At 43.6% G+C, this 12473-nt stretch overlaps 1 protein-coding gene across 1 annotated transcript; it reads left to right on the forward strand.

Moving 5' to 3' along the window:
- Window positions 1-8718: 8718 nt before the first annotated feature.
- LOC306894152 (uncharacterized protein) lies at window positions 8719-11951 on the forward strand. The gene is made up of 6 exons (XM_079456441.1): window positions 8719-8954; window positions 9036-9155; window positions 9228-9346; window positions 9414-9582; window positions 9653-9771; window positions 9888-11951. The coding sequence occupies exons 1-6, from the start codon at window positions 8735-8737 to the stop codon at window positions 11853-11855; spliced, it is 2715 nt and encodes a 904-aa protein (XP_079312567.1). The 5' UTR covers window positions 8719-8734; the 3' UTR covers window positions 11856-11951.
- The last annotated feature ends 522 nt before the right edge of the window (window positions 11952-12473 follow it).

The raw sequence follows: 12473 nt of genomic DNA on the forward strand, positions 1-12473 counted from the left end.
CTTTCCACACTGTAGACATGCGTGAGGTTTCTCTCCAGTGTGAATTCTCATGTGTGTCTGAAGGCTTCCTGTTTGTGTAAAACTCTTTCCACACTGTAGACATGCGTGAGGTTTCTCTCCAGTGTGAAATCTCATGTGTGTCTTAAGGCTACTCGAGACTGTAAAATCTTTCCTCACTGTAGACATACATGAGGTTTCTCTCCAGTGTGAGTTCTCATGTGTTTCTTAAGGCTACTCGAGACTGTAAAACTCTTTCCACACTGTAGACATGCGTGAGGTTTCTCTCCAGTGTGAATTCTCATGTGTATCTTAAGGCTTCCTGTTTGTGTAAAACTCTTTCCACACTGTAGACATGCGTGAGGTTTCTCTCCAGTGTGAATTCTCATGTGTATCTTAAGGCTACTCGAGACTGTAAAAGTCTTTCCTCACTGTAGACATGCGTGAGGTTTCTCTCCAGTGTGAAATCTCATGTGCGTCTTAAGGCTACTCGAGACTGTAAAAGTCTTTCCACACTGTAGACATGCGTGAGGTTTCTCTCCAGTGTGAATTCTCATGTGTATCTTAAGGCTACTCGAGACTGTAAAAGTCTTTCCTCACTGTAGACATGCGTGAGGTTTCTCTCCAGTGTGAAATCTCATGTGTGTCTTAAGGCTACTCGAGACTGTAAAAGTCTTTCCACACTGTAGACATGCGTGAGGTTTCTCTCCAGTGTGAAATCTCATGTGTGTCTTAAGGCTACTCGAGACTGTAAAAGTCTTTCCACACTGTAGACATGCGTGAGGTTTCTCTCCAGTGTGAATTCTCATGTGTATCTTAAGGCTACTCGAGACTGTAAAAGTCTTTCCACACTGTAGACATGCATGAGGTTTCTCTCCAGTGTGAATTCTCATGTGTGTCTTAAGGTGACCTGTGCCTGTAAAAGTCTTTCCACACTGTAGACATGCGTGAGGTTTCTCTCCAGTGTGAATTCTCATGTGTGTCTTAAGGCTTCCTGTTTGTGTAAAACTCTTTCCACACTGTAGACATGCGTGAGGTTTCTCTCCAGTGTGAATTCTCATGTGTGTCTTTAGGTGACCTGTGCCTGTAAAAGTCTTTCCACACTGTAGACATGCGTGAGGTTTCTCTCCAGTGTGAATTCTCATGTGTGTCTTAAGGCTTCCTGTTTGTGTAAAACTCTTTCCACACTGTAGACATGCGTGAGGTTTCTCTCCAGTGTGAATTCTCATGTGTTTCTTAAGGCTACTCGAGACTGTAAAAGTCTTTCCACACTGTAGACATGCGTGAGGTTTCTCTCCAGTGTGAATCCTCATGTGTGTCTTAAGGCTTCCTGTTTGTGTAAAACTCTTTCCACACTGTAGACATGCGTGAGGTTTCTCTCCAGTGTGAATTCTCCTGTGTATCTTAAGGTCACTTGTGCCTGTAAAACTCTTTCCACACTGTAGACATGTGTGAGGTTTCTCTCCAGTGTGGATTCTCATGTGTGTCTTAAGGTTTCCTGTTTGTGTAAAAGTCTTTCCACACTGTAGACATGCGTGAGGTTTCTCTCCGGTGTGAATTCTCATGTGTATCTTAAGGTCACTTGTGCCTGTAAAACTCTTTCCACACTGTAGACATGCGTGAGGTTTCTCTCCAGTGTGAATTCTCATGTGCTGTTTTTCACTCTTTTTTTCTCCTGTTCTCAGAGCTTCTTCCAGTGAAACTTTCTGGAATCTTTGTGCACGTTGATGTTTCTGATCAGCATCTTTTACTTCATCTTGACTGTCCTTATTCACTTCCATCATATCTGAAGTGAACAAAACTATCTGTTAAACACAGTTTTACAATTGTACAAAACAACAGCACAAGACAAGATCATAGTTTCATTTTCAGGGAACACAGTCATTCAGTACACTGACTATTGCTTTGGATAAAAGTGTTTGCCATATAAGATGAACACATCCTAAGAGAATATTTTAACTTTACTCTGTTTAAATTACAACATTAAATACACTCAGATGTAGCGGGACGCTTTACGGTAATGAGATTTCCAGCAGAAAAAAGCAATAGAATAATTATTTCTATGTTAAAATATTATTTGTTCAAGCCAGAGAACAAATTCATGTTTTTTTTTAAAAACAGTTGTGTCATTGAATTATATGTCCTGTAATTAAAATCATCACGTCCGTGTTCTGGTCAGGTAGAAGAACAAATGCATTCATGTTTTTTTTCCAATAAGACAATAAAAAAATAGACTGATGAAAATGTGTAAAAAAGGGTCAAAAAAGTTATTTAAAAACAAAGCAGAAATCCAATCTGTAATAAAGATTTAAAAACCGAAACCAACCTCTGTGTTCTTTAGTCCTCTGAGTTTCTGTTGTGTGTAGTTCTGGATCTCTCGTGTTCTCAAGCTTCTCTTCCACAAACTCCAACAACTGTGTGAAGATTTCAGTTCTTACACCTGAAGTGATTCTTCTGCTTGTTGCTTTCTGGTATTAATTGGTGGTTTGATGTAGGAGGAGCTTTACTGAAGGTGTCAATCACTGTTGGTGTGAACTGGAGATGTTAGAGAGACATTGTCAATAACTCAACTCAGCTTCACTTATATAACATCACTAAAAACAACAATTGTTGACCAAGATGCTGTCCACAATACCAAATACCAACATTTATCTCCATGTGTGACATAAATGACAAAAACATCTCGGCCACATCACAAATCAACTACAGAAACCCAAGCAGAGTGAGAGCAGTTGTCATAAAAACATCTAACAATGTTCAATTTCTTTGGTCTTATTCATGATGGATAAATATTCAACTGCTTATTATTTACAGTGTTTCTAACTTTAGCTCTCATTATATTAGGGCTGTGTATTGACAAAGGCCTTGTGATACGATACATATCACCATAGTCAAGACACAATGCAATAGAGTTTCATACTCAACATTTTTCAATAGATTTTTACAAATAAAAATGTCTCAAATAGAGCTGAAAATACAACTTGCTGATGTGTTTTTATCATGCCAACACTCACATACCAGTAGACTCCATTAAAGTTTCCCACTCTGGTGTCATGCTGCTCCCTCTTGAGACATTGGCCATATGTACTGTAGCATATATGACGATAAAACACAATTACAATGATCACAGATTGTAGCTGTTGGACTATCGATACACTATCATGAAAACATATTGCGCTGTAGCCTATTGACCGGTTACAACAAGACCCTCAGGTTATAAAACTGTCTGGTGTTTTAAATCACAGAAGTTTTGAGCTTTTAAAATCGATATCAAATTCTGCCTATTTAAAACACAAACATCTGTTTTGTGAGGACATTTCCATGAGAGTTTAAGATATCAGCATAATGAAGGAGGTGAAAATGGGAACCATGGGTGTAGAATAATGACAGCTGTTAACACTGATGTGTCTGTTATACTGAAACAAAAAGAAAACGTTCATGATCATCAGCAGAAGACCGGCAGCTCTATTAACACCAATGGATGTGTTTTCACTGTTAGGCTAATGTCACTAATGAAACAAACCTTTCAGGACAAACAAACAAATCAGGATTTTAAGTCTCAGTATATATGAACTAAACATATGTTTATCATTGTTATATCTTCCTCACTGTGCTCCTGTGTTTTGTGTTCATCTCTTGTGCTAAGACTGACTCAACTCTGAATACATCAGACCAAATCCCTCTGAATTCATCTGATCCGACAGAAAAGGTGCATCATGTCAAGACCATATTATATATTATACTGAAGGAAACTAGGCTTTATATTTAACTGTATTATTAAGGCTCGTTACGTTATAATGTTGATTCTAGTTTGTAATAATGACACTTTTCCGCATGTTCACAAGACCGTCAAGAATCCTTGAAATGAAACTTAACGAGAGAATCCGCCGGTCGTTCATTCTCTCTGAAAGGATTTGAAACGATACAGCGGCGTCTTATAATAAATTCGTTCCCTGAACTTCTCCGCGATTAGTTGAGTTTTAAACGTCTGAAATGTCACATTGTTCGTCAACAGACTCATTGAAAGCGGTCACAGCAAACAGCGCATACAGGCGCGCAGACAGCACTATAGTGACGGGGAGACAAGACCCCTCAGACTCATAGTGACCCGATCTGCCCCTCACTGTCCCAACGAAAGACGACAAACATCAAACATCTGTAAAGCTGAGGATTCATGAGGATGTCCGCCAGGGGCGATTCTAGGGTTAGAGCTTTAGGGGTGCTGAGCCCCCAATGAGCCCCACTGCCACCACCCACCCTCTTTACACACAAAAACAAAAAATATGTCAATATAATTTTTTTAATCATTTTAACATTGATTCAACTAACTCCAAAATCCAGATTTTTTTCTTTTTTTGAGACCTTTTCAGAACACCAGCTTAATAATGAGAGTTCACACAGACAGCCCCCTGTAACAAACACAAAACCTTCTTCACACAGCTTTTCCTGACCCTTAACTCCATATTCCTCCTTCTGTATCAACAGTCATCAGATTGGTTAGATTAGATCTTTATTGTCAAGGTACTTGGACAACAAAATGTAATTCATCTTCTGTAATTTATTTACAAATGGTCATCTCTATCTGGTCGCACGCCAGTCATCAATAAATAATAATAAAACAAGCTTCACATTAAGAGCAAAAAAAAGAAAAAAAGGTAAAACCAAAAAGTCCAAAATATCCAGATAATTTACAGAGGTCTTGAAAATACTTAGAAAGTAAAGATATAAAAAAGAAATAGAGTGAAATTGTTGAAGTACTTCCCCCGAATCCCCATTTTTGCTCTACTTTGGTAGAGTTCATCTATGTCGCCGCACTTTGAGGGTGGCAAACCTGTCAATGACCCTTTGGGGTTCAATTATTTCAAGCAACTCCTCAATAGACATCACAGCTAGGTGCTGGAGTCTGCTTTGTCCTGTGGTCCTCCTGAGCCATGTATTGCCGACCCAAGGCACTTAAAGACCGCATAACAGCTTCCAATGAAGGGAACATTTCCGAATCTAGGAGTTTGTACACTGCTATCATGTCCTGAACTGTACCAGCCTCACTCTTGTGCTTCAGAAAGTTTTTTGCAACTATCACTTCCTCTGACACTCTGGTCCAAACACCAGGGCTTCCTGTTTCCATGACGACTGACCAGAAAAGACACACGTGACGTCATGTTTACATGACTCCCGACTGTTAAAATGTGAATCAAATTAACGATAAACTTTAACAACAGAGACACCTGTACGCACTACACAGGTACGCAGTTTATTTGTCGCGCTGCTGTTTTTGTTTCACGCCAAAGTTGGCCCGCTGCGACCTTTATTTTGGCCCGCGATGCCATATATGGTAAGAGAGGTAAAAAACAACGGCAATCATGCAGATTTTAATTTCTGATTTGACATAATATTTTAACATTTTACATGACATGTTTTTGAGTGACAATGATGTAAACTTAAAGGATTAATTATTTATGATTAAGCGAATTTGACTCTTATTTGCGCATGCCTACTGTGACTCGCAGAAACGGCGCGATTTGCGATAAGAAACGTTAACATTAATAATAGAGAGAGGGCGGCAGTGGCACACAGACAAGAGACATTTTAAAACAAATTGGCAAAACTATTTACTTTCTACTGAGGTTAATTCAAAGGCAGTGTGTCTAGTTTGCAAACAGTCAGTCGCTGTGTTGAAAGAGTACAATATTCGTCTTCATTATGAAACAAAACATTCTTCGGCTTTTTCAAAGTACAGCGGAGAGGCACGAAAGCAAGAGGCTAATAAGCTGCTTGCTAAACTTCGATCGGAGCAGAGTACACTGCTACGTCCTTCGTCGGCTCAAGAAAATGCCACACGAGCTTGCTGGCACCGAGACTCTTTCAGGGACTACTAAAGGTGAGAACCTTTACTTTGCGGTTGAGCGCGTGTGAAGAAAGAACGAATTAAAATGGCAGAATATGGCTGGAATGACAACTGACGGAGCCCCAGCAATGGTAGGGAAGAAATGTGGCCTTGCTACTTTGGTGTCTCAGAAAGTCCACGAGTGTGGGGGGAAAGTCGTGAAGTACCACTGTATTGTACATCAAGAACAGCTATGTGCCAAATCCATTGGGCTTGTTGATGTGATGCGTGAAGTCGTCAAAATTGTGAATAACATATACGCTCCAAGGCGCTGACTCACAGGCAGTTCAAGGTACTGTTGGACGAGATGGATGCGCAATATGGTGATGTGCTGTACCACCAGGAGGTTAGATGGCTGAGCCGAGGAAAAGTTCTCAAGAGGTTTTTTGATTTGCGTGATGAAATCAGAGCTTTTCAGGAAAGCAAGAACAGTAACTTCCAAGTGCCAATGGACCAGAAATGGCTTTCTGACCTTGCTTTCCTTGTGGACATCACATAGCTGCTTAATGTTTTGAATGTTCAGCTCCAGGGAAAAGACCAGATTATTACCCAGCTTTTCGATCATGTCAAAGCCTGAGTCATTCATGGATACATTTTGATCACACAGAGACCATCTCAGGGACTAAAATGTGCTTTAAAAGAGGATCCTGTGTGTGAAGGGGCTGAATTAATTCATAGGGATTGTTAACTTTCAGGCTCCTTTCAAACACTACATTTTATTAACACGTTCTGTGTTTTGGATTACCATTAAAATCTCAAATCAGAAATAGGTTGGATGTTGTGAGGGAATTCTTCTGCAGATCTGGGAGCACAAAAACAAGACACAGAGAGGCATCATGCTTTCGAACACATTTATTTTAGACGTCTTTATATACGATACCAAAAAGACATCTGGAAGGTTTCATAGGTCCAGGGATTCACAGAATGACCAAATGAGGTACAGCATTGTAAGACTAAGAATGTTTAGTTTAGAGGGAATCCCTTCCTCCAACTATTTAGCCAGGAATGAATTCAGTGAGCTTAACTACTTCACAATTCATTATTTTGCGGGCTTGCATTCATTTATGCAGAAATTAAATCTAACAGGGATGTACTTTGATTTCAGGAGAACAATTTAGTACCGAGTGGAATTTTGCCATTTCCCTGTGCATTTTATTTTAAAACAGTTTTTCTTTAGAGTGAATTAGATATATAAAAATACATCTCATCCACCCTTACATCAATAACATCAGCCAACGTGGCCTCGTGTATTACATCAGAGTATATTCTTTCCCTTACATGTTCTCACAAATGGTACTTGGCAGGATTCGAACCGCTGATCAATCTGACTTTGATGCGAAAGTCTGACACCATAACAAGTGCCATACATCATGATATCATCTAACACTCATCACTAGAGAACTCATGTGCAGTGAGAACATGACAACTTTGTATTATTATTAGTTCTGTTTTATTTCTGTTGTTTCATTCATTCATTTACTGATTGATGAGTTTGTTTATTGGTACATTTATCTATTAATTTAAACTTGAAGTCATTTTCAGCACATTAGTAAATCCACTGTATGCAGAGCGGAAATGTCAACACATGGTAGGGATCCTCAGAGAGCAGCAAATAAATCAAGTTCTGATGAAAGCATGATGCACATGAAGTAATCACACAATAAAGAACTGTAGAGGTCCTCATTCATCTTCGTAGGACAGAAGGTATCAAGTTGTTACACTACACAGTAAAAAAAACAATTTCAGATGCCTTCGATTTTTAAGTTAAATAAAGTTATATTATATATCGTATATAATATTTATCGTGCTTACTGTCACTGCTCCGCCAGCTTCAATATTTTGCAAGTTAACTCTTATCTTATTATGACAAACATTATATCTTTGATGAAATATGTATTTTAGAGTCTTAGACCTTTCCAGTGATTTGCAAAATCGATTTGTATATAATATGTGTTTTGTCTTCATTGTGTTCACAAGTCCCTGTCCATTTTGTATTTTTTCATTGTGTATGTTCATTAAATAGGCGATGCCTATCAAGGGGTTAAAAAATCGAGTTGTAAAATACAACTATATATCATTTAAAACAGCTATATTACTTTTTTAAGATGTTTTTTTACATCACTTTGATATATATATATATATACATGTGTATATAATATTTTTGTGGCGTCAAACCAAGCATTGGCAAACCTGGATTTTCGTGGTAAAGCAGCAAGAAGACCCACAAAATGGTCAGTTTTTATAATAGCAAGATCAAACTTGACAAAACACTTGGTGAGACTTGGAACTATAACAGATTTAATTTCAAGGTTGAAACAAAAAAAATGTTTTTATAAATTCTCAAAGCAACAAACTTAAACTAAAATAATTTGAACTAAAATAGGTATTAAAAAGTTGTAAAATACAACTATATATTTTTAGTCCAATAAAATTTAAGTTAAATCATTTAAAACAGCTATATTACCTTTTTAAGATGTTTTTTTACATCACTTTGATTTTCAAGTATTTGTAATTCTTTAAAACCACTGTAAACAAATACTGCGCATCCAACGCTTTAGTGTAAATAAACGCGGCTTCTTAGACCACGTTATGCAAACCGCAGTCTTTCCATTGCAAACTACAGGAAACCACCATGGCCCCAGAAATAACGCTTTATCAATACAGGCTTCAGATTTTCTAGATATTTGTGTTAATTCACAAAGTTATTAGACACAGGTGAAAACAATAAGCTAAGTGGTGATTGATTACAAAGATGACAGATTTGATTGGTCAGCCATGTAAATTAACAAGTGATTGAGTACAAAAGGTGAGTACAAATAGCACACTAGAATAGAGTACAGTATTGCCCTTGCGATGCTGGGGCTTAGGGATCTTTTACTTTTTGGCTTGACTGTGGTTACAGCAAGCTGTTTAAGGATTGCTCATGCTGCTGTTGCAGGAATGGGTTTTCCTCATGACACCATTGCCAACAGAACACTCAATTTTGGCAAGCTTATTATTGGCAGTGGTGTATCCAATGATTCTGCTGGGAGAACAGGAGAAGAGACTAATGGCTACTGGTCTGGTGAACAAGGTATGTTCACAGTAAAATGTTTACATTGCATGTTTTTTTAAATGGGCAACTTGTTAACTTGTTTTATTCCACTAAATCAAGCACTATTCCAACTTGCTGAGGATAAGCTGAAACATCTGGGTCCTTCTGTGCACTGTGGTAATGATGCCATGACATTGCGTGTTCCTGGTCCAAGAATGCCCCACTTCCTAGTTGATAGAGGTAAGCCTATACAACCTTTTGGTTTCCTTTTCACAATTGAAGGTCTATTATGGTATGGTTTCTCTTAAATAGGAGTGGGTTCTCCAGTGCCTGTGTCTGAAATCCCAGCCAGCTGCAGTATCTCTGTGAAGAGGATTCGTCGGGATGTTTCGTTTTCTGTTCCTTTCAGTGGCTGTCCTGTCCGACAACAGGTCATTTATACATTTTTGCTGCAGTTGTTTGTGCAAATGGGTCTTAATCTTTTCTCTCTTCTGACAGGGTGGAAGTTATATTGTGTCTATGATTATAATGGGGGCACCTGTGCAGGCGTCATGCCCTGTGAGTTCTCCCCTTCCTACGGATTTTGCTTCCCATCCTACAGCTACTTGCTTGCCCACTGGAATGGTTGTCTTGCTTGGACTCGGGGCTGAAACTGTTATGATCAAAGGTAGTTTTTGTCTTATTCTTGAGTGAATTTAAACTTGACTAGTTCTTGAGGATTTTCCCCCTCCTTTCAGTTGATGGATCATGGCAGCCTCTGCTGTCAGAGTACTCTAAATGTGGGTTCACATTGGATACTGTTCGTGGTGATCTGGTGGTTACAGCACCATTTACTGGAAGCTGTTGGGTAATGAAGGTAAGACGTAATAGTCCTGTCAACTACACCTTTTTTCTTTGCTTTTCTATGTGTACTTGACAACCGGATTGTTTATTATGAAAGCCAATATTAATGTGCTTTTGTCTTTTTTTCAGGATATGGAAAGGTATCTCCCTTTGTTATACCTTCACCGTGAAGTGACTCTTTCCTGCCCTTTGACACTGCCAACAGCATCCCCCACCGTACGTTCTGACCCTCAAGTACCCATAACCATTTATAGCAGGCCAGGGCCCCACAGGCCAGGGCCCCACAGGCCAGGGCCCCACAGGCCAGGGCCCCACAGGCCAGGGCCCCACAGGCCAGGGCCCCACAGGCCAGGGCCCCACAGGCCAGGGCCCCACAGGCCAGGGCCCCACAGGCCAGGGCCCCACAGGCCAGGACCCCACAGGCCAGGACCAACCCCTGCTGGACCCCACAGGCCAGGACCCCACAGGCCAGGACCAACCCCTGCTGGACCCCACAGGCCAGGGCCCCCCACTGCACCTTCTGACCCCCACAGGCCAGGACCCCACAGGCCAGGACCCCACAGGCCAGGACCCCACAGGCCAGGACCCCACAGGCCAGGACCCCACAGGCCAGGACCCCACAGGCCAGGACCCCACAGGCCAGGACCCCACAGGCCAGGACCGACCCCTGCTGGACCCCACAGGCCAGGACCCCACAGGCCAGGACAGACCCCTGCTGGACCCCACAGGCCAGGACCCCACAGGCCAGGACCGACCCCTGCTGGACCCCACAGGCCAGGACCCCACAGGCCAGGACCGACCCCTGCTGGACCCCACAGGCCAGGACCCCACAGGCCAGGACCAACCCCTGCTGGACCCCACAGGCCAGGACCCCACAGGCCAGGACCCCACAGGCCAGGACCCCACAGGCCAGGACCCCACAGGCCAGGACCCCACAGGCCAGGACCCCACAGGCCAGGACCCCACAGGCCAGGACCCCACAGGCCAGGACCCACCCCTGCTGGACCCCACAGGCCAGGACCCCACAGGCCAGGACCAACCCCTGCTGGACCCCACAGGCCAGGACCCCACAGGCCAGGACCAGCCCCTGCTGGACCCCACAGGCCAGGACCAGCCCCTGCTGGACCCCACAGGCCAGGACCAGCCCCTGCTGGACCCCACAGGCCAGGACCAGCCCCTGCTGGACCCCACAGGCCAGGACCAGCCCCTGCTGGACCCCACAGGCCAGGACCAGCCCCTGCTGGACCCCACAGGCCAGGACCCGCCCCTGGTGGACCCCACAGGCCAGGACCCCACAGGCCAGGACCCCACAGGCCAGGACCCCACAGGCCAGGACCAACCCCTGCTGGACCCCACAGGCCAGGACCCCACAGGCCAGGACCAGCCCCTGCTGGACCCCACAGGCCAGGACCAGCCCCTGCTGGACCCCACAGGCCAGGACCAGCCCCTGCTGGACCCCACAGGCCAGGACCAGCCCCTGCTGGACCCCACAGGCCAGGACCAGCCCCTGCTGGACCCCACAGGCCAGGACCAGCCCCTGCTGGACCCCACAGGCCAGGACCAGCCCCTGCTGGACCCCACAGGCCAGGACCAGCCCCTGCTGGACCCCACAGGCCAGGACCAGCCCCTGCTGGACCCCACAGGCCAGGACCCCACAGGCCAGGACCCCACAGGCCAGGACCCCACAGGCCAGGACCCCACAGGCCAGGACCCCACAGGCCAGGACCCCACAGGCCAGGACCCCACAGGCCAGGACCCCACAGGCCAGGACCCCACAGGCCAGGACCCCACAGGCCAGGACCCCACAGGCCAGGACCCCACAGGCCAGGACCCCACAGGCCAGGACCCCACAGGCCAGGACCAACCCCTGCTGGACCCCACAGGCCAGGACCCCACAGGCCAGGACCAACCCCTGCTGGACCCCACAGGCCAGGACCCCACAGGCCAGGACCAACCCCTGCTGGACCCCACAGGCCAGGACCAACCCCTGCTGGACCCCACAGGCCAGGACCAACCCCTGCTGGACCCCACAGGCCAGGACCCCACAGGCCAGGACTCCACAGACCCACCCCTGCTAAATATCAAGCGGGTACATGAAAGGATAAGTTCTTAATTGGGTGTTCTATTGATGCCTAGTGTAATGTTTTGTCTTTCAGGTTCTTGAACAAACCTAATAAAGCTTGACTAAACTGTAGTTTGTTTCTGTGACTAGTTGTTTAATGTTTGAATTGTGGCAGATTGTTGGTCCAAAAATCTCTTTAAATGCATTTTTAGGCTAAACTAAAAACCTGACTAAATGATATTTGGAAGAATGTATTGTTCAAACAACCCTATAGACACCGGAGAAAAATCTGTGGACAAGTTTTATAATACATTTCCAGTCGTTATATTTTAAACCATATCATACAAGAGTTAAGGATTAAACACAAAGGAGACGAGGGGCCTGTACCATGAATATAGCTGAACAAACTCAGGGTTATTGGATTAGTTTTGGGTTGACAAAACCAAACCAACGTGATCAAGCTTTGTTGGTACCATGAAGCAGCTCGTGGAGTTTCTTTGTCAACTCAAGCTTTGATCCTTTGATCCAAAATCTTGAAACTGCACAGAGATTCAGTGAATGAAGTGTTATACCTGTAGGACAGTTTACAGATGGGACAGAGTTAGACTTCAATGAGAAGAATCTTCAGGTTAAACCTTCAACGCTCCCTTATG

The sequence above is a fragment of the Barbatula barbatula genome (genome assembly GCF_947034865.1).
Source record: "Barbatula barbatula genome assembly, chromosome: 5".
NCBI lineage: Eukaryota > Metazoa > Chordata > Actinopteri > Cypriniformes > Nemacheilidae > Barbatula > Barbatula barbatula.